This window comes from Cydia amplana, chromosome 21, assembly GCF_948474715.1.
Source record: "Cydia amplana chromosome 21, ilCydAmpl1.1, whole genome shotgun sequence".
In the NCBI taxonomy this organism is placed as follows: Eukaryota; Metazoa; Arthropoda; class Insecta; order Lepidoptera; family Tortricidae; genus Cydia; species Cydia amplana.
In genome coordinates, this window is record NC_086089.1 from 2,548,444 (window position 1) to 2,570,447 (window position 22,004).

General features: G+C 38.1%; 2 protein-coding genes and 1 non-coding gene across 3 annotated transcripts; 1 reads left to right on the plus strand and 2 right to left on the minus strand.

Annotated features, from left to right (window-relative positions):
- The first annotated feature begins 531 nt into the window (after positions 1-531).
- On the plus strand, positions 532-20,735 carry LOC134657990 (ADP-ribosylation factor-like protein 6). Its single transcript, XM_063513584.1, has 5 exons — positions 532-596; positions 3,986-4,186; positions 4,713-4,841; positions 19,906-20,138; positions 20,620-20,735. Exons 2-5 carry the CDS (start codon positions 3,994-3,996, stop codon positions 20,653-20,655), a joined length of 591 nt encoding a protein of 196 aa, XP_063369654.1. The 5' UTR covers positions 532-596; positions 3,986-3,993; the 3' UTR covers positions 20,656-20,735.
- On the minus strand, positions 6,474-6,540 carry Trnaa-ggc (transfer RNA alanine (anticodon GGC)). Its single transcript has one exon. It is a non-coding gene; the product is annotated as a tRNA-Ala (tRNA).
- LOC134658127 (uncharacterized) lies at positions 13,482-17,389 on the minus strand. Its single transcript, XM_063513734.1, has 3 exons — positions 16,756-17,389; positions 15,387-15,710; positions 13,482-13,507 (listed from the first exon to the last, which is right to left on the minus strand). The coding sequence occupies exons 1-3, from the start codon at positions 17,387-17,389 to the stop codon at positions 13,482-13,484; spliced, it is 984 nt and encodes a 327-aa protein (XP_063369804.1).
- Positions 20,736-22,004: the final 1,269 nt, after the last annotated feature.

Here is a 22,004-nt window from a genome sequence, read left to right on the forward strand (position 1 = left end):
GAAGCCTTATTGTTAAGAGTGGCCAATTACTGTGACGTGGCTAGTTCCTCAGAAGCACAATCAGAAGCGGAAGGTAACAAGAAGTATCATACACAAAGTACTAAGTCCTATACACAATACCAAAAATAAAGGTTCACAAAGTAGGTAAGTACCTACTTCACAGCTGAATTTGTTTTTTTTTTTTGGATTTTATGGCCTGGTTACGAGACAGCTGAATTTGAATAGACTCCTGGAAACCGATTCAAATTGAACAACTTACCATGGTTTTGATACGACCTTGACTATTGTCTTGGTGATTGGCGCGCATCTCACGCACGTCTTTCACTTCATTTCGCATGCACCAACGAATCAGCGTGAGTGATCTTCAAAGTCGTGTCAAAACCAGTTCAAAACCATAAAAAATCTTAAATCTGAATCGGGCTACCATTTGTTTGGTTAGGAACTACTGTGACTGCCGTAGACCTCTAGCTGTTTGCCACACGTTGCTTGGCAACCAGTAGTCGATACCATTCGATACTTGCAGCGGTTTTAATGCGTAATTTCTGATCGTGGTCCTCATTAACTGTAATAATCTTGTTGAATATCGAAGGTCTCAGGTGAGTCCTTAAGTTAAGTTTTATCGTCTATCTATTTAAACTAATTCATTTAAACTGCCTTCGGATCATCATTGTAGTTACTCGTTAGATTTTTTACCAACACAAAATATGAAGTAAATAAAAAGTCCTTCGTTAATTACGAGAAAAACGTTTGAAGAACTTTAATCCCAGCGCATTTTTTTCTGCGTAAAAAAATATTCCTCCGCATTGAACTTGAGAGTTGGATAAAAATGTCGCTGGCACCCGCGTTACATCGAAATTACGAAACTATTAACACCTCATTCACATTCGGGTTAGATTGCTAGAATAATCCCTTCTCGTAGCCGAGCAAAAATGTATAATAATAGGTATCGAAACCGTCACATCGCGAGACATTTTAAAAACTCTTTATTCTAAGTAAGGACGTTTAAAAGGTAAGTATTCCGAAAAATCCTAAAAACTGACTCCCTTATTAATTTGGACGTCCCTTTCCTGCCGGAGGCTATCGACAGCTGGAAAACGGCCTGCCCTAATACGGACTTGCCGATTACTCGCCATTCGCAGCACCAATGGGACGAGCCGCTCTGTTTGCTGGTACGGGATAATCTGTACGAAACGTCTACCAGCACCACAGAGCGTGCTCGTCTCCTTGCTGCAACGAGATGGGAATCCGGCTCATGGTTGCAGGCCCTGCCGTCAAAGAACCTGGGCACACTACTGTCTACCAATACTTTTAGGATTTCTTTGTGTTTGCGCTTGGGGGTGGCATGTGTGGCTCCTCATCGATGCCAGTGCGGTGTAAATGTGACGCGTTTTGGTCTCCACGGCCTATCCTGTTCGAGGAGCGTCGGCCGCCTTTCACGACACGCGAGCCTTAACGACATCCTCCGCCGAGCTCTCGTCACGGCTGGGGTTCCGGCGGTTCTGGAACCGTCTGGTTTAGCCCGCGACGACGGGAAAAGACCGGACGGCATGACCCTCGTTCCCTGGAAGATCGGACGACCTTTAGTTTGGGATGCCACATGTGTGGATACCCTTGCGCCGTCCCATCTTCCAGGAACGTCAGTCAGAGCTGGTGCGGCCGCTAACACAGCTGAACACCTCAAGCGGCGCAAATATGCAGCCATTGATTCTGGCTGCATGTTTGAGCCGTTTGGGGTGGAAACCCTTGGGCCGTGGGGACCTGGCGCGCACGGCATATTTTCTGAGCTGGCGAAGCGTCTCGTGGAGGCGTCGGGTGACAAGAGGGCTGGCTCCTACCTGGCGCAACGTATTGGCATTGCCGTCCAGCGCGGCAATGCCGCCAGCCTTCTTGGCACCCTGCCACAAGGCACTGAGTTGGAGACAGTCTTTTATTTAAAGTCCGTCAACCAAATCTTGTCAGTAGTAAAAGGCGGCAAATTTGAAAAATCGCGGGTTAGCAACACTGTGTTCGAATAATTCCAAAATGCGTGTCATCTGTGTTTTATCTGTGGAATGTGGATTGATGAATGACAGCCGTCACCTTATTTGTTTTCATTTGGTTTTCATTCTGAATCGTTTCTGTTTCAAGAGATATTTCTGCTGTCACCATTAAATACCAATACATTAAATAAGAATAAGCAAAGCTAAGGGGCCTGCAATGTACAATCATGCTCGTTGATGGTAAACATTACTAAAAATTGAGGTTATGACAAGTACATACTAGAAGAACTCTTTCGAACTTTTAAGATTATGTTCAGTTTTTTTGTTTTAGGGTTAAAAGGCATAAATAAAATTAAAACGTATGCCTAAATCTATCCAAACAAGACCATAAATTGTGTCCTGGAAACCGTCCATAGGCCCACATGTCTAATATTTTCAGCAATCAGTTGTGACTATTTACAAAGATGCAATAGAATACTACAGAGTATTATGCTTGGTTGTAAGTGACCCGGTAACATTGGTAACTTCATTATATTTTTTCAATTAATGACCTGAATTATAGTGTAAGCTAAAGTGACCCTTATCTTATTTACCTTTAAATTAAATAAACACCCAAGTATCAGTTGTTTTATTTTTAATATGTAATCCTATTGTACAATATATACCAATCAAAAAAAAATTACACAGGTATGTCATATTCATCCAGAAGAGTACACTAATTTTCATTAACAAGTGGCATATTATATTGTAAATAACAAATATATGCACTATCTAATTATCTGCATTTTGATATGATTTTATTTTAGTAAACTTTAGAAGACATAGATAGGGAACAAAGAGAATATAAGCACTACGATAGGGAGTTGTTTTTTGATATCTTCAAATTTGTTCATCATTTTGATTAACATTGTTTTAACATCGCTTTTAAATTGTCCGTCCATGTTTCAAATTTTTTCAATAAACCGCGAGTGACAATTTGAATTGACGTACGCAGGGCGCGCTCAGCGGAAAAAAAATATTTTGGTTCGATGTACATTGCTGCTTTTCTTAGCGCAATACTGCTCTTTGAGTGTTGCCCTACTTTAGTTTGCTTTACATTGCTACTGACAAGATTTGGTTGACGGACTATATAACTTTAGTTTTTGTTAGGTATTGTAGTTATAGCTGGTCAACCAAATCTTGTCAGTAAAAAAAGGCGCGAAATTCAAATTTTCTATGGGACGATATCACTTCGCGCCTACATTTTTCAAATTTGCCGCCTTTTTCTACTGTCAAGATCTGGTTGACCAAGTATAGTTGTAGTTTTTAATTTTAGTTTTTAATTCTTTAGATATATTACTTAATGCAATTTTAATTTGTTATGTTATAAGGAAGGTAGGAAGTAAATATCCGTCGCAATAAATAACGTTTGTAGCATTTTCCCCAAAGGTAAGTTATTGTAAAAAAAATATTTCGAACACTTTTTGCCTTTTAATTTTATAGTCAAAAAGAATCATCTGTTTAATTAATTACATTGTTATTACAAGCTTTCATTTATCGTGCCCTGTAAAATACCTACGTATATGTTTATTTATTTAAACTTTATTTTTTTTTACTTATTTTCTCGTAATGCATGTTAATTATAAGATGTAATTTTTTTGAAAAGATATGTCCCGCCGAATTTGTTGCCGGTCCCATATTGGGATACCCTCCTCCAATTGAGGGGGGATTGAAATCTTCTCGGGGCAGAGGTTTAGGGTTGGAGCCGGTCTACCTAGCTTTATTTGACGTTCATAAGCGCATTGTAATTATGCCTACTTGAATAAACTATCTTTTATCTTTATCTTATCTTATCTATTCCACAAACATAACAATAATGTACGGCGGACTTAATGCCTAATGGCATATTTCAATTTCATCTATTTGAATTTAATTTACCTATCTCGGGAACTGTTTCTGATACATTCATTATGTCGAGATTGTCCGAATTTCAACTACCTATACAACTGCAACTTCATCAATTTCAGACGGAAATATGGGTTTAATGGACAAAGTGTCGAGCTGGTTGGGCAGCCGGTCGCGCGTGTCGGCGCCGGTGCTGGTGCTGGGGCTGGACCGCGCCGGCAAGACCTCGCTGCTGAAGGCGCTGCGCCCCCCGGACCCCGCGGGGGCTGCGCCCGCTCCCGCGCCCGCTGCCGGGCTTACGCCGCAGATTGAGCACTTTCAGAGTATGTTCATGATTCCTATGTAGGTATCTTATCTTATTTTACCTTATCTTATCTTTAATAGGTTCCTCTCTAAATTCCAGGCGTCAAAATCATGCCTTCTCGTAACCAATGATGTTCAATATTAAGGGTCGGTTACACCAAACTGTTTGTCATCGTTATAAGTTATAAGACTTCGCTAAATTTTATTGTATGGAAAGTTTCATAGTAAAGCGCCGCGGCGCGCCGGGTGGCGTTGATCAGTCTGTCAAGTGCGGATGATGCAACTGGCACTCAATCTAATGTCATATTTGAGGTGACATTTATTTAATCATCGCAATAAAATCACTCGAAACATTTCTGGTCTTGTCAGGCAGTTGTAAAAGACCTCCCACAGTAGCGTCTTGAGCGTCGGCGTCTAGTCCACTCTATGGCTACTGCTTGACGCAACGTTGGCGCAACTGCGCGATACCATTTTCCGTAGCGCCGACTTTAACTAGCCGCCGATGCCAAAAAGACGCTAGTGTCTCTAACTAGCCAATATTTGCAGGTGGAGGAGTGTCGTTCAGTGCATGGGACGTGTCGGGTGCTGCGCGCGCGCGTGCGCTGTGGGAGCGCCACTACAGACGCGCGCAGGCGCTAATCTTCGTTGTTGACGCCGCTGATCATCTGAGACTTGGTAATACAGTCAGCATCAAATAAATAGTGACGGCTAATGTGGCGAAATATATCGGGACACATCCTTATAGCTCTGGTAACAATATTTGTAAAAATTTAACGCTTTTTAGGGTTCGTCATCATCTTCCTCGCGTTGTCCCGGCATTTTACCACGGCTCATGGGAGCCTGGGGTCCGCTTGGCAACTAATCCCAGTAATTGGCGTAGACACTAGTTTTTACGAAAGCGACTGCCATCTGACCTTCCAACCCAGAGGGTAAACTAGGCCTTGTTGGGATTAGTCCGGTTTCCTCACGATGTTTTCCTTCACCGAAAAGCGACTGGTGAATATCAAATGATATTTCGTACATAAGTTCGAAAAACTCATTGGTACGAGCCGGGGTTCGAACCCGCGACCTCCGGATTGAAAGTCGCACGCTCTTACCGCTAGGCCACCAGCGCTTTTTTTTTCCGTACCTCAATCGACAGCCGCCCAAGAAGAGTAAAAATTCGTACTGGCGTGCTCGGACTCGCGTATCCTGATCATAAGATAATAATAATGCTGGCTTTCCTCAACCAACTAACACTGATTGTCTTTAATAAGAGGGCGCTATAAGCCCTTAAGAAATTGCTTATACGAGGGAAAAATTTGACCCATGCCGCTGTGACCCAGATGGCCGAGCGGTTTAAGGCAACTGCCACGATTGCAGAGGGCACTGGTTCGATTCCAGCCTCGGGCACTTTTTCTTTCGTATTTGACATTCATTCAGCTTACTTGTAATGTTAAATTATAGTTAGAACTTATCAACAATCTTTTTATTACAATGTAATTGAAATGCACATCGCAAAAATAATGATTTGACAGTATTAATTGGAATCATGAATATGTAATAATAAAATTAAACCACTATTCACTGCTTAGTACAATAGTATATTTTAACCAAAACAACACAGCCGTAATTTTACACAGATGACGCCATATTGACCGCGGAAGTCAATCCATTCGTGGTGTTACAACTATTTAAACAAAGATCACATTTATTACCACTTTTAAACAGTTGTAAATTCTTTTCTTATTATTTAATTAGTTATGATATATGTTTATCTTACATACGTTATTTATTAGGTTAATTAGTATCACAAAAACACAGGATATATTACACCGGATGCCGCAATGCAATACTGTGGTAAAAAGCTAATCAAGGACCGTATTTTTTTAATTAATATTAACAACTGGTATCAAAATATAAATAGTTTGATGGCTAAAAGTGTTTTGCCAATAATAATGATATAAATTATCTTATATTTCTAACAATCGGCCATCCTGAATTTTTGCCTGACCCTAGGCAATAGAGATATACGCTATTTATCTTCTAAGAATTTGAGATTGAGATATTTATTGATAAAATTATAAATAATTTTAAATAATTAATTATAAGTAATTAAGAATATAATAATAAATAATAAAGCATGACAATGATATGCTACTTATCACGGACTTCGTAGGTAAGAAAAATAATCGAAATCTTTGTCTTACAAAATACAATTAATTTACGTGTCCTACAATTACGAGGATGAGACAATACTGTGTATTCTATAAATTGTAAATACAGATGTCAATCACAATGAAAAAAAATATTAACGATGATCAACTCTGGCCAACGTGGGACTCGAACCCACATCCTTGGATTGCCGGTCCAATGCGTTACCAATTCCGCTGCCCAATTGCACTGTGTATTGTATACAATACAATATAAATACTCTTTATTACACACTTCAATAAAACAATACAGAAAGAAAACTGCAAAAGAAGTAGAGGTAAACAGCAGGCGGTCTTATCTCCAAAAAGCGATCTCTTCCAGACTACCTTTCGCAGAAATCGATAAACGTACATAATGTTAGTAGGATGAAATAAATCTATTACTAAATACACATAAAACAAACAATCTATCATACAACATGAAGATGATAAAGTATGGTATAAGTAGATAACAATTACGAACAGAAATTAACCACTTTACCGCACATGAAACCGTAAGTATAATATGTTAGTTATAATATTCAACTGTATTGACAGCTATTAAAGTTCAAATTTGAACAATTAAACATGCGTTAAAGCTTTATCTGTTAAGCGACAAACTTATTTTTACATTCTTTGATGTCATAAAAAACAAAAAAAAAAAAAACAAAAACAAAGCAAGTTAGAAATCTTACTAAGTTACTTGTTACTTTTTCGGCCATCCTTAACAGATTGGATGTCCTCATTCAATTATATATCATTATTTATTGCTAACACAAACACATATTGACAATTATAATAAAAAAAATACATTTTGGTCTATGTATTATGACATTCAGTATTATTTTAACAAAATACTACTGGGATAACATAGTCTCTATTTTTTTTAAATGGTAAAAAAAAAATCCTTCACTTTTACACACTTATTCTTAAACACAAATTAGTCGCTAACTTGATGTGGGTAAACGTAACATAAGTAGAATCTAGTGACTTTTCATCTTGTCTCCAGTCATACACACTAGATTGTCCTTACAGTCTTTGGCAGTTATTTATTTATTAATTTAAAATTTAAATCAGACAAGCAACAAGGCTATATTACAAATACCTTACAGACTAACATACATAACATTTTATAAACTTAAAAGTTAACACTATTTCGGGGACAAAACAGCGTGGCTCCGTTGAATCGTCTAGTCTTGTGTCGGATCCGGCAGTTTTCCGCGGGACCTCCGAAACACGACACCTTTTGACCATAAATCGGCGCACTCGATTGTCCCCTGCAGCGGTTGCGGTACGCTCGCCACAAAAGAGTTGAAATTAGTGTAGTGGCCTAGTGGCGCGATCGAAGCTGGAACATCCTCGGCGCGTAGTACGTAGACCTCAGAAACAGAAATTAACAGTGTCAGACTCACACAGAATGTAACAGTGTCTCGAAGGTTGTTTTGTCACATAGTATACATACAGGATGTAATTTTAAAGGTTGTCATTTATCAATTACAGGTCATACAGACCGGACGTCACAGTATTCGTTAAGTCGTGGCAAAGTACACACACAGGGTGTAAAACATGCGTATAGTTATCATTACGTATATCACGATACACACACAGGGTGTAAGAGCGTTTGGTAAGTGGTAGCAAAGTACACACACAGGGTATACTAACATTTGTAGTTGTACTGTTATCATTATATACCACAATAACCACACAGGCCGTAAGGGTGTTTGGTAAGTTGTAGCAAATTAAGTGTACAGACACAGGCTGTATGGTGAGCTTGTTACGGCGTACCCGCACAGGGAGCATCCGTCTTATGCAAGTGGTGCTGCTTGTTACCGCGTTTTCACACAGGGAGCTATCAGGCTCAAGCAAGCTTACTTGGTGATCCCTGTTACCGCGTTCTCACACAGGGAGCTATCGGCCTCAGATAGGGTTCCGAGAAACAATAGTCACTTTTGATATATTTTTAATAAATTGGATACTATATTCTATATTGAATAAAATATATTTTAAAGGAAAGAAAATTGCGCAAGCTTTTAACAAGTACTTTACAAATCAAACTTGGTAAATCCAAACAGGAAGGGGAAATGGGAGAATTCCCAGAACGATTAAAAATAGGTATCGTAAAACCGCTTTTAGAGAAAAGGTGACAAGATTTAGCCAGCTATAGATCTGTGACATTGCTTTCCATTTTTTTTCAAAAATTACACAAAAGAAATTAATAACTCTTTTTATGGACATTTTGAAACAAATAACTTATTCACACATCAATATGGCAAGTATTGACCCTTTGCGCGTAATTGTAACAAATGTTGAGAAACATATTATAGTGTAAGTGAACTTTGTTAAATGATTTTGACAATTAATGGTAACTGTGCACAGCATGCAGTCACAGTCCATAAATGAAAAATTGTTCACCTTACGGTGCAACATAGTGATACAATGATGATGTATATGGGGCCCGTATTTATGTATATATACCTGTTGGACAAATAAATGCTTTTGACTTACTGTTACCGCGGTCTCGCACAGGGAGCTATCGGCCTCAAGCAAGCTTATTTGGTGATCCCTGTTACCGCGTTCTCACACAGGAAGCTATCGGCCTCAGGCGATCTATCACACTTGTTACGGCGTACCCGCACAGGGAGCATCCGTCTCATGCAAGCGTAAGTGGTGCTGCTTGTTACCGCGTTCTCACACAGGGAGCTATCGGCCTCAAGCGAGCTTATTGGGTGACCCCTGTTACCGCGTTCTCACACAGGGAGCTATCGGCCTCAGAGGTCCTAACGCTTGTTACCGCGTACCCGCACAGGGGGTATCGGCCTCAAGCAAGCGTTTCAAATAGATCTTGTTACCGCGTACGCACGCTGGACGTAGCAGCCTCAGCCAAACTAAGCGCAGTGAAGTGGTGGTGAGTTATCTTCCAGCTGCTGCGCACACAGATTGGATGCAGCGGCCTCCAACCATGTCATCTTAGCACTCGGATGTATGCACTCAGTTCAACTAAGCGCAGTGAAGTGGTGGTGAGTTATCTTCCAGGTACCGCGTACACACACTGGATGCAGCGGCCTCCAACCATATTGTCTCAGCACTCAGACGTATGCACTCAATTCCGACATGTAAATCATTAAACATAGTACACTTTACTTATGAAACATACACAAAGATATATTGATATATATCGGTTAGACTTTGGTAGGAATTGCGTTAGCAATAACTTAAATTAAAATGAAACACGTGTGCAGCAAACTCATGAATATGAATTTCATGTATACAAACTATTTTTACGAAACCATAATCTGAAATTGATTTTCAGAACCAGGCTCAAAATTAGAGGCTAGTCCTATCCACAGTTTTATCTATCTGCTGAGTTAACATTATTATTATGTATTTTCGGATCGAGAACTCTAGAACCATTCCTCAGTCTAAAAAACATTATAAGTATAAAATTTATATTATAAATCCAATTTGGATCTAGGCACTAGTAGTAATGGAACAATTGCCAAATAGTCGTACTGTAAAAATTGCCTGTTGTAGCTGCCGTGCAGGTCAGGATCTCGAGGACTCAAATAAAAAGCTTTGATTTCAAGTAAACTCATGTAATCTTCCAAAGTACTGGTTTAAATAAATCTTTGTTGTTTGTTTGCATATCCCCACACAAATTCAGATATATTCGCTGTCAAAATTGTTGTAATTAGATTATTATTGAGTCTCAAAATTGGCCTACAAATGACCACGCCTTTTATATTTCCAGTTGTAACAATTTCTTTGACCATAATAATGCTAGTATAGTGCGCCTCTATTGGCACTATAAATTTGTGCTCAAATAGACATTACCATAGATATAATATAGGTACTTAAAGATAAAGTCTAAGCGAGCTGTCACTGTTACCACTTTTGTTTAGTGTACGATTAACAATGTGAATCCACCTTGCTGTAGCCATGTCGATAAAGTCATATCGATAAACTATCGATATTTCTTGCAATTTTAATTTTACTTGAAAGGTTTAACGACAGCTAAAATAAACAAAAAAACACTTCTATTCTTTATGGAGGTTATCAGATCACGATTTTATCGTCGCGCATCAGGGAACAAAGGGAAAGTTCAAATTTTTAATTACAATACACAAATACCTACTAAAATATGTGTTCCGCAATAATTGAATTATATTATGATATTATAATATATTCATTATCCATTAGCATTTCAATTATGTTAATTTTTACGAAGATATTGAAGCTTCAATTAATCGCTATTTCGTTCCGCTGTGTAGCGTTTATCGATATATAACATGATTAAATTCGACTTTTCACATCCCTAAAAGAGCACACATACGTTTTTACGCACACATACACAACTTAACACCACCTAAAACGGTAACACCTCTTGATTTGAAGTCCATCTTGTCAACAGTATGGTTGTCCTTTTTTGACAAACGGCATTTTTTTTTAAAGAGCGAGGAGAGAGAAATGATACTAGTTGCTGCGCCGTCAAAGAGAACAGACAACGTTGGGGCCTTGGACATAACATTTTGTAATTTAGGTATATCATGGTAACTAAATGAGCTCTTGACTGTTTGTGGAAATTGTCGAAACTTAAATTAGAAGATACAGCTCAGAGATAAAAGTACTATTCTAATTTATTAAAGTACAACTTTTATTTTAAAACATGTCATACGTATGTATAGGTATTCGCTAATCATTTAAGCTTGATTATTACTGAAAATATATTTAATGCTTGTATTCAACATGGCGCTACTGCAATATACTTTCAACTGGAACTTTGTCTACTGACAAAAAGTAACTATAGCTGATAAGAACTATAGGTATAAATATAAATCTGAATAATTATTTCAACAACCAAATCAATTTAAAGATGGTTATCAGTTATCACTTATCAGTAATACCCATAGATTTAAAAGTAAAGATAATGAAAATCGTAAAACTGTATGCGACTGCTGACTCTATTTTTCTATGCACAATCATAATGCTAGGCCATAGGCTAGTCTAGTAAGTTTTTAAGTAGTCGACAGGATTTCAACATAATCAACACAATGAAGACGAACTACCTTCTTGCTACTATATTTACAACTTATAGATTTCTAGTGATGGGTAGGACATAAATTTAAAATGAGTTTGTATAGGTAGGTACCTCATTATCTAAAATGTTTCTATGAAAGGTACTAGCATATTTTCAGCATCAACTCCAATGATAACCAGAATTATTATATATCTGTACCTATATATTTCTGTATTCCAAACTTCGCTTCTACATATATAGGTATATATAATATTTATAGGTATATGTATATACTGCGCATAAGGTCCACTCCACAGCAAGGGAACACTGTGTAACCATAAGCTTTTACAACTTTTAACATGACTGCCGACGGAAACAATGCACGTACTTCCCCGCTGTCCGTAATGTATAAGTTCACCCATTTACTACGCGTGATAAAACTTCAAACAATACTTACTAAACTAGCAGTCCGCGGTAAAATAGGTGACGCGATCTGTCTCAATCGCTTAACTATGATACTGTCCGCGGTTATCATTATGCAAGCAAAATTAAATGTATCAAAATTTGTAATTCGAACAACAATTTTGATCGAAAACGGATTACTGGATAAGAATAAATACCTATTTAAATCCGCCTCCTCGATGATTTTTTTCTTGTACATTACAGATTTGAGATGACTTGGTAGTCGGAGGGTCGAAATGGAGTTTAAGTAAAACCAACCATTACCGAAGTTGTGTTGTATTCTCGGTATCCAAGTATAGACAGAGTAAATCTAAACATAACACATATTTATAGGCTATTATTGCTTACATGCTATTTATACAATTACGTGCGTCGCATATTTATGTCGCAGGCAGTAACGTATAGTTACTGTTAATATGTTAACTTGGGCATATAGTACACCTCCCTGGAAAGTTACTCTTCACCCCCACAAAGGAGAAAAAAAAATGTGACACACGCAGTTGCATTTACATTTTTTTTCTAATTATAAATTGAATATAATAATAAACTAGTTATTACTTTGTTTCAAAATACATCTTAGTGTTATTTTTATGAGTTATATAAACCTGATTATTTTTTAATATCTTAACATTCGGTGACATATCTTCTATGACCTTGTAAGGTCCGTTATAAATAGGGTCTAATTTATCGCCTACTTGATTTTTTAAATAGTAGTTTATGCAACAGTGATATAATAAGGGTTCTTAAAATTCAAGGGTCGAAGTTACAAAACGAGACGTAGTCGAGTTTTGTAAAAAAAGACCCGAGAATTTTAAGAACCAATTATGAGCTGTTGCATACATTACTTTTTCTATGACAGCTGCAGCAAAAAAAAAAAAAAAAAAAAAAAAAAGTTATTATTAAAAAAAGAGTTATTATTAAAAAAAAGAGTTATTATTAAAAAAAAAAAATGAGTTATTATTTAAAAAAAATTGAGTTATTATTTAAAAAAAAAATAGTTATTATTGTAAATGAAAACATACCTCTTTCAATCAAGATGATCGGAACTTGTATCTTTAAAAAAAATAAAGCAGTTGTATTATACTCATAAGATGACTGCTAGCAGTCATCTTATGAGCCTATAGACAAAGCATTCAAATGACATTGCTTTAGATATCACTGTCAGTCATTTAATTGACACATTTAAGTGCTGGAGTAGAAAAAGTATTAAGTCTCCTGGTTTATATTGTACAGAATTCATTTTCTTATCATACATTAATTTTCTATTTACTTTACTAGACATTAAATTATTTCTAGCTTCTGACTGAGCTCTTTGTAACCTATACTTAAATTCTTTAGTATAACTATCATAATTATAGAGAGGGTCGACAGAAGAAATTAAATTATTCGGTAAACGACAGTGTTTGCCGAAAACTAATTCGAATGGCGTATATTGCGTCTCGGTATGTACGGTGGTATTATACGAAAAACACCAATAGCTTAACCAGGTACTCCAGTCTGTGCGGTTATTACTACATTGTATCCTAAGGTAAGCTCCTAGGTTCTTGTGCGTGTTCTCGAGTGCTCCTATAGTTTCGTGGTGATAAGCAGTCGAGTGTAGCTTATTTATACCTAATAATCTACAAATATCGCTAAATACACTGGACATAAATTCGGTACCTTGATCCGTTATGATGTCGCTTGGTACGCCATATCTTAAAATAAAATTATTTACAAATGCTTTGCTTACAGACTCGGTGTCTTTCCTCTCTAAAGGGTATGCTTCGACGAACTTAGTCAGTTCACACTGAATTGTTAATACGTACTTATAGTTATAATTATCTACTTCTAAAGGTCCTAGAATATCTAAAGAAACTCTTTCGAAGGATGAGCTTGGTGTTGTAGTTATCATCATTGGTTCCTTAATGTATCTATTAGTGTGTTTATTGTGTTGACAATGTGCACATTTCTTTACGTATTCGTATACATCGTGGCTCATTCTTGGCCAGAAGTAATGACGTCTTATATTGTTTAACATTCTATTAACCCCCGCGTGGCCACTCGTGGGTAATAGATGGAAATCGTTCAAAATAACTCTTATTTCCTCTTTATCGTATACTTTCGTAACACCTTTTGTTACAAGGATCCTAGGAATATCACATTTGTAGCTAGCTAAAAATTCATTTATTTCTTGCGCATTTCGTTTATCTTTTATTATTATAACTTCATTTATGCATTGCTTCTTGCAAAATTCTTCTAATTCCCTCGCTAACACGCCTACGGTAGGTAACGATCGAGATGTTAGATATATGCATGATTTGCTTGGTACGTACTCAAAATTTCCTTTACTACTCACTATTTTATTTTGACATGTCTTACTTAACTTATAATTGGAACTTAATATGAGTTCAATACAATTTTTTGGTGCTTTGATGATTTCCACAACTCTAGGTTGATCAAGCCTATCGTTTGCGGGTACATCTGTCGCTAAGTCACCTTGATCGTAAGTTTGTTGCGCGCGCTGTTTCCGTGATTGGGCTCTGGTCATGACTGATACAACGTTTGTTCTAATATTTTTTAAATCTTCACTATTCATCGGTAAACGACTCAATGCGTCTGCAGCTGCATTGTTTCGCCCCGGAATGTACTCGATATCAAAATTAAATTCTTCTAAATACAACCTAAATTTGGTTAATCTACTCGAAGGATCAGTCATTCCAAAAAGATAAATCAATGGTTTATGGTCGGTGACAATTTTAAACTTTTTCCCGAAGAGATAGGGTCTAAAATGTCTTGTCGACCAAACTATGGCAAGTAATTCCAAATCTATGATTGGGTATCGCGTTTCGGCTGGCTTAAGATTTCGACTTGCGTACGCGACTACCTTCCCGCTAGCATTCGATAATACTGCCCCTAATCCTATTTTTGATGCATCTGTATGTAACGTAAATGTGTTATTTTCCGAAAAATCTGGATAATCTAAGACTTGTGGACTAGTAAGAATATTTTTTAATTTTAAGAATGCTGCTTCACACTCTGTAGACCAATTAAAAACTGCGTTTTTCTTGGAAAGTTGATTTAATGGATAAGCTATGTTCGCGAAATTTGGAATAAACCGTCTATAGTAATTGGCAAATGCTACGAATCTTTTGACCTCGTCTGTATTCGTTGGTCTTGGGTATTTGGTTAATGCATCTACTTTCGCTGGGTCGGGCTCTACTCCTTTTGAAGTTATTTTGTGCCCTAAATACATTATCTCTTTACGTAAAAATTCGCATTTTAATGGATTTAGTTTAAGATTCGCGCTCCTCAAACGTTCTAAAACTTGAGTAAGGTTATGGTTATGTGACGTCATGGATTTTCCTATGACAATACAATCGTCTAAGTATATAAAACATTGTTTGTAATTTAATCCGGACATGGCTATGGTCATAAGCCTTGAGAAAACACTACCGCTTGTTCGGAGCCCCATGGGACATCTCTTCATTGAATACATTTTATCGGTCGTAAACGCGGTGTATTTCCGGGATTCCTTGTCTAAAGCTAGTTGGTAATAACCTTGGGAAAGATCGAGCTTTGAAAAATATATGCTACCTGCTAGGGAATCTAATATTTCTGTTATGTTGGGCAATGGGAATTTATCATCCTGTATTTTATTATTTAGTTGCCTATAGTCGACAACCAATCTCCATTTCTTTTCTCCTAACTTATCACTCTTTTTGGGAACAAGCAAAACTGGGCTGGACCACTCGGAAGTAGTCTCTTCAATTATGTCGTTGTCTAGCATATCTTGGATCTGAGTTTGGAGTTCTTTGCGTAAGGCGTGTGGTATCCTGTAAGGCTTTACGTATACTGGGCTGGCATTTTCTTTTAAGTTAATTTTGTGCTCCAGCAAGTTTGTTGTAGTAAGCTTGTCGCCTGGCAGATGGAAAACATCTGCGTATTTTGCGCAAATTTGTTCTATACTTAACTGTTCCTCTGTGTTTAAATAAGTGTGTAAATTTAAAAGATCTAATAAGGTTTTTACTCTATTGACGCTAATTTTCCTTGAGTCAAAATTGCAAATATCAAAATTACATAATCTGTTTACTTTTAACTTTGATAAATCTAAAGTAACTGGCTTATCAGTTGTATTCAATATCCGGACGGGTATTTGACCTTTGTCTGGTCTTGAAATAACACCTGCTACAAAAACGCCTTCTTGCATTTCCTCGGCTAGTACTACGCAATCATCGTCTAGTTGTGACGTAATGTGAGTCATAACTTCGCATCGCGGAGGTATATTATGGACATACGTATTCTTTGAATGTACTTGCATAGGTATCGATACGGACTGACCTCGGTCCTCTAAAATTAATGCATTGCGTTTATAACTTATGTCTGCATCGTAACGTTTGAAAAATTCTTCTCCTAAAATTGCTTGGGCTGAGCATTGCAAATTCTTAAAAACATGAAACTTTTCTTCGCAAATGAAACCGTTAAAGTCTAATTCTAAATATATATATCCCTCTGAAGTTAAATCTCCACATACTCCATTAATGGTAATGCTATATCCTTGTATTTGTTTAAAAAGATCGGGTTTGTTTTGTAAATATTCGTATCTAATAGCACCTAGGGCTGCTCCGCTGTCGGCCAGGAGCTTTAACTTATATCCATTACCTACACTACAAGTTACTGTGCTATAATTATCTTTATTATAACTAAATATTGCGCTATTCATATTAGTCACGAAAAAACTGCCTGTTAGGTTTTTCATCATCGTGTGACGGTTGTATGTGCTGCGCACGCGTATTCGGGCGAGCGGGCGCGCGCGCAGGTCGGCGAACTGTAGCTGCACTGTCAGCGAAATTGTCAGGTCGTTTAACTCTATTTGTCGGGACGTGTTGCGAAATACCTACGCTACGGTTATTGCTAGAATAATATCGTGTCCCGAATGTATTTCTTTGCGTGTTAAAAGGTTGACCCCTATTATAACGTGCGGAGTGGGCGTTCCGGTTCCCGTAATTATTACGATAATGGTTGCGCCCGTAATGTAGGACCTGCTCCTGCTGTGGTGATGAGCTGTGCTCGTCGATGGCCGTCCTGATCGCTTCGGGCAGTGACGTAAATTGCCTAGATGATATTATGGTACTTAACTTGGGATCTGCTAAACCGTCTGCAAAACGCTTAATGGCTGATTTCTCGTTCAGTGGACGAAGTATATCGTACCTGCTATCGTTACCGTCGGCCTGGGATATGGTCAGATTGACAAAAAGATCCTCGATCTCGGCTCCGAATGCCTCTATAGTTCTCCTACCTTGCCTAGCTCTGTACAGTTGAGCCTGAATCGATTCGGACGATTTTTTAGGTAGTAAGAATGTACGCATATCCGCGATAAGTAATTCTACGCTAGTATATGACGTCTTTAATCTGAGCTTAGCGCTAGATGAGAGTCTTGTTTTCAGGACGAACTCTATTAAAACCTGTTGAGTTTCGCTATTAATAATGGAACTGTACATTATAATGCCGTCTATCAACTGCTTAGTGGTATCCTCTTGCCCCGTCATGACGGGCAACAAGGCGATGGCCGTCTTGACATCAAAACTGGGCTTAGCCATTTTTACCTCTGTTTGAGATTCCGTATCGAAAAATTGTAATGCTATTTTTATCCTACTGTAAGTCTCGATAATATCGTTTATATGCTTATTAGCTAACTCTATTTCCGAAGGCACAAAGGTTGCCTTTTGCTCCTGTAACTGAGACACAATATCCGCCGCACGGTTATGCAGTTCGTTCGATTCGTCTAATTTCTTCCTACCTATTTCTTTCCGTCGCCTCTCTGGACCTAACTTTACAATATCTTCTCTTAATTTATTTAATCTGTCGCGTATGGACTGTAATTCGGCTAGCATAATAAATTCGCGGCTACAATTAATTACATACAATGGCTAAAATTAGGATACCTATCATTCGCTAAATATCGTGACGAAATAATAAAACATAATAATAAAGTTATATCTAACTTACATTAGTAGCGGGCAATGTACTCCCGTAAGTAGGTTATGTCGACGCTGCATTCCGCGCTGGCACGGGCGGGCGGTCGCGTGACGCCGCTGGCGAGCTGGCACCTCCATGTGGCACTCGCTGACGCTGCATGTGGCTGCCTCTGCTCCGACGACGATGACGGGCCGGGCTAACCCTGGACTCCCTCGAGCATGGGCCGGGATAACCCTGGACACCTCTTGATGTGGGCCGGGATAACCCTGGACACCTCTTGAATTGCGAGCCGGGATAACCCTGGACAACGCTCTTCTTTCTTCCTTCTTCGTCTCTTCTTAATTTGAGTTTTGTTTCTTGGTCATCTTTTTCTTTCTTCTCTTTCGTTTTCAAAATGCGTGGGAGGGTTCTGTTCTAATAGGAAGGTTCTTTCTTGAAAATGCGCAGGAAGTTTCTTTCTTGAAAAATAGGTTCTTCAACTTGAATCTTCATTAGGGTGATCTTCTTGCCTTGACTTCTATCTTCATTCTCGTATGCGGTGCGCCGTGGTATTCTTCACTTTCCTGGTTCTCTTCTGGTATGGGTCGCCATGAGATGACTTGGTAGTCGGAGGGTCGAAATGGAGTTTAAGTAAAACCAACCATTACCGAAGTTGTGTTGTATTCTCGGTATCCAAGTATAGACAGAGTAAATCTAAACATAACACATATTTATAGGCTATTATTGCTTACATGCTATTTATACAATTACGTGCGTCGCATATTTATGTCGCAGGCAGTAACGTATAGTTACTGTTAATATGTTAACTTGGGCATATAGTACAGATTAATGCAAAATAAGTAAATAAACTTAAAACATACCGAGTACAATGTCATGCGAAATTGTGAAAACTGCGATATCAAAATTATTTGACATTGTAATTTGAACTCTCCGTTCCCAGCAATAACGTTGCAATTTCAGCATCTAGCTATAACTCGGCTATACTCGGAAATAGTTCATAAAATTGAAACTATCAATACGTTGCAGTTTGATAATTAAATTATGCAAATCACTATGTACTTAACTTCAATTTGATCCACCATTTTTCATGAACACTTTGTTTACAAAAAAAACGATTAGACCAAATTTAGACTTTATTTTGATATCAATAAGAACCTCGACCAACGTCTTCCGAAATAAACAAGAGAAACATACAAATCTTAACAAGTATGTTTTAGATAATGAAATAAAATAGTATCTTTAATCAGCATATTCATTCAAAACAAATGTAAACCATTGGAAGAAGGGAAAAAGGTTGGTCGTTTTCGGTTGCACTAGCCGGCATCCAGCCGGTTCATAGAAATGTAAACATAAACAATGCAATTGGCACTTACCGGTCAAAACACGGTTAAATTGCAAATACTACACCTTTATATTGGACGTAGATGTTCCATCCCACTTCTGAGATAATAAAATTAAACCACTATTCACTGCTTAGTACAATAGTATATTTTAACCAAAACAACACAGCCGTAATTTTACACAGATGACGCCATATTGACCGCGGAAGTCAATCCATTCGTGGTGTTACAACTATTTAAACAAAGATCACATTTATTACCACTTTTAAACAGTTGTAAATTCTTTTCTTATTATTTAATTAGTTATGATATATGTTTATCTTACATACGTTATTTATTAGGTTAATTAGTATCACAAAAACACAGGATATATTACACCGGATGCCGCAATGCAATACTGTGGTAAAAAGCTAATCAAGGACCGTATTTTTTTAATTAATATTAACAACTGGTATCAAAATATAAATAGTTTGATGGCTAAAAGTGTTTTGCCAATAATAATGATATAAATTATCTTATATTTCTAACAGTAATAAATAAGTAAAATAAAATTAAAGTATTGACAGTGACAGTGACGCAAGGAAGCGCGGGAGACCTCCAGGCTGGGGCCAGTTAATGAGGCGTTCTATGTCATTACCTCATTACTAAGCGCCATTTGCACCATCCCACTAACCCAGGGTTAACCGGTTAACCCTGGAGTTACCATGGTTACCAGTACAATTTGACACTGGTTTAACGGGTTAAGCCCGGGTTAGTGGGATGGTGCAAGTGGCCCTAATGGTCTTATATCGTTCCAGTGGTCGCCCGAGAAGAGCTAGAGCTGGTGCTCGCGCACCCAGACATGAGCGCGCGGCGCGTGCCGCTGCTCGTGCTGGCCAACAAGTCGGACGCGGCGGGCGCGCTGCCGCCGGACCGGCTGGCGATCGCGCTGTGTCTGGAGCGCGTGCAGGACCGGCCCTGGCACGTGTGCGCCACCAGCGCGCGCGACGCCACCACGCTGCACGACGGCATTGCGTGGCTGGCCAGACAGGTTAATGAATACTCTAAATACGACCCCCTTTTTAGTCGAGCACGGGAAGGGTCATGTTTTTTGCAGTATATGCATTTATGCATAACCCTTTGACTGACAACATGACAATGATGACAAACATCAACTCACGCGCGTGGTTACAGCCCAAGATAGCGGCTGAGGGTAGATAGGCTACATTTTTTACTGGCTTCAAAACTTTTGACGAAAAAAACAGTAGTTGGTTAAAAGTTTTTCAAACGTTAGAATCGGCCCATAAATATAGAATTAATGACAGTTGGAAGAAAAGTACAGTTGGAGATAAAACTTTCAAAGTATATTATTGTTTCTCCACTTTGGACTTCACGGGCCTATACGGCTTTCCGAGCTACGTTCATTATTCGAGGCTTAGAGAGCAGCGTGGTGTTTCGAACTCGATCCCTTAATTTTACACCTAATATAAGATTTATAATATATGTATGTATCTTCTTATGTCCTGTTTCAGGTACGTGAGCTGCACACGCCCGCGCGTGATCACTGAGCGACAGTGGTCTTCGGCTCTGGAGTAGTCTGGAGGCACATTGATTTGCAGTGGAACCACAAAATAATACGTCATTGCAAATACCTTAAAGGTGACATTCAGATTACGATGGCAACATAATTACTGTTGCAGCGATACTGCTGTAGCGTTGGAGCAATGCTAAAGGTTACATTCGGATTATACTGATGTTGGCGATTATATTTGTGGTTCTTTGAATCTGTGATACCTAAGTATTGCAATTTGTACTTAAATACACTTTTCTTTAACTTTACTTATTTCAACGCTTTATTCTGTAGGTACCTAATGATAATTGTAGTTAGTAGATACTTAAGTTTTGTGTGTGATATTGAATATCTTATGTTTATGTATACATTATTGTCAATGCCGCCAGCCTTCTTGGCACCCTGCCCCAAGGCACTGGGCTGGAGCCAGTTTTTTATTTATAATCTTAGTTGTTGGTAGTTGTAGTTTTATGAAGTTTTTAATTGAAGTTTATAATTTTTTATTTATATTCCTAATAAATGTTTTACTTCTCTACTGTCTTAATATATTGCCGTTATATTAAATTGTACAAGAACAAGTATCACGATGTTTTATTTTATAATACAGACAAATAATGACAGTCGCAAGAAACTTAATGCGAATATTAGTTATTTTGGAGAGTAGATCTATAGTTCCATATGAGACCTTTTACGCAGTGACGGTCAGAAAATATTGTCTTAATAACAAAACCATGTTTAATGAGAGGGTTTTAATTTGCAAACGAAAATTATCATTTCATAGTTTAATAGGAGACATATTGTCAAAGTTACATACAACTAAGATAAACATTGCCTTCTCTTTTTTAGGCAAACTAAGGTTATACGTGAATTAGACTCTCGCGCGAGCCACGAGACGAGCCGCGAGCCGCGCCACGAGTCGCGAGTCCACCGTTTACACTCGCGTTCGGCTTGTCATTAGTTAGTGCCGTTAGTGTTTAAATTATATTAGCTCGACGAGCTTGCGAGCCACGAGACGAGCCGCGAGCCCACCGCTTACACTCGCGTCTCGTGGCGCGGCTCTCGGCTCGTCTCGTGGCTCGCGCGAGGGTCTAATCCGCCTATTACAGAAATATAGTTGTAGGTATCCATCCAATTCTTCCTATCACGTTGGTATCGGTCGCATTAAACTTCAGAGCACTTATAAAATGAGATAGTACTCGTATGGTAAGGCTGTAACTTTTTATTGCTACTAAATATTTACTGTCTGATTACTATCAAACACTACGACAACAACAAAATTTCTGTCTGAATGAGAACTAGCTAAAGGTAGACTTACTCGTAACACGTAGCGTCAACTATACCGTTTGT

What these genes read in the sequence shown, in the direction of transcription:
- LOC134658127 (XM_063513734.1), bottom strand. Translation starts at nt 17,389, where the DNA reads ATGGCTAAGCCCAGTTTTGATGTCAAGACGGCCATCGCCTTGTTGCCC. An exon ending in CTCCGCACGTTATAATAGGG is followed by an intron (nt 15,711 to 16,755) that starts GTCAACCTTTTA and finishes TCCATCTGCCAG; the next exon opens with GCGACAAGCTTACTACAACA. An exon ending in AATATTAGATTCCCTAGCAG is followed by an intron (nt 13,508 to 15,386) that starts GTAGCATATATT and finishes TTTTATTTTAAG; the next exon opens with ATATGGCGTACCAAGCGACA.
- LOC134657990 (XM_063513584.1), top strand. Translation starts at nt 3,994, where the DNA reads ATGGGTTTAATGGACAAAGTGTCGAGCTGGTTGGGCAGCCGGTCGCGC. An exon ending in GCAGATTGAGCACTTTCAGA is followed by an intron (nt 4,187 to 4,712) that starts GTATGTTCATGA and finishes CAATATTTGCAG; the next exon opens with GTGGAGGAGTGTCGTTCAGT. An exon ending in CGCTGATCATCTGAGACTTG is followed by an intron (nt 4,842 to 19,905) that starts GTAATACAGTCA and finishes ATATCGTTCCAG; the next exon opens with TGGTCGCCCGAGAAGAGCTA.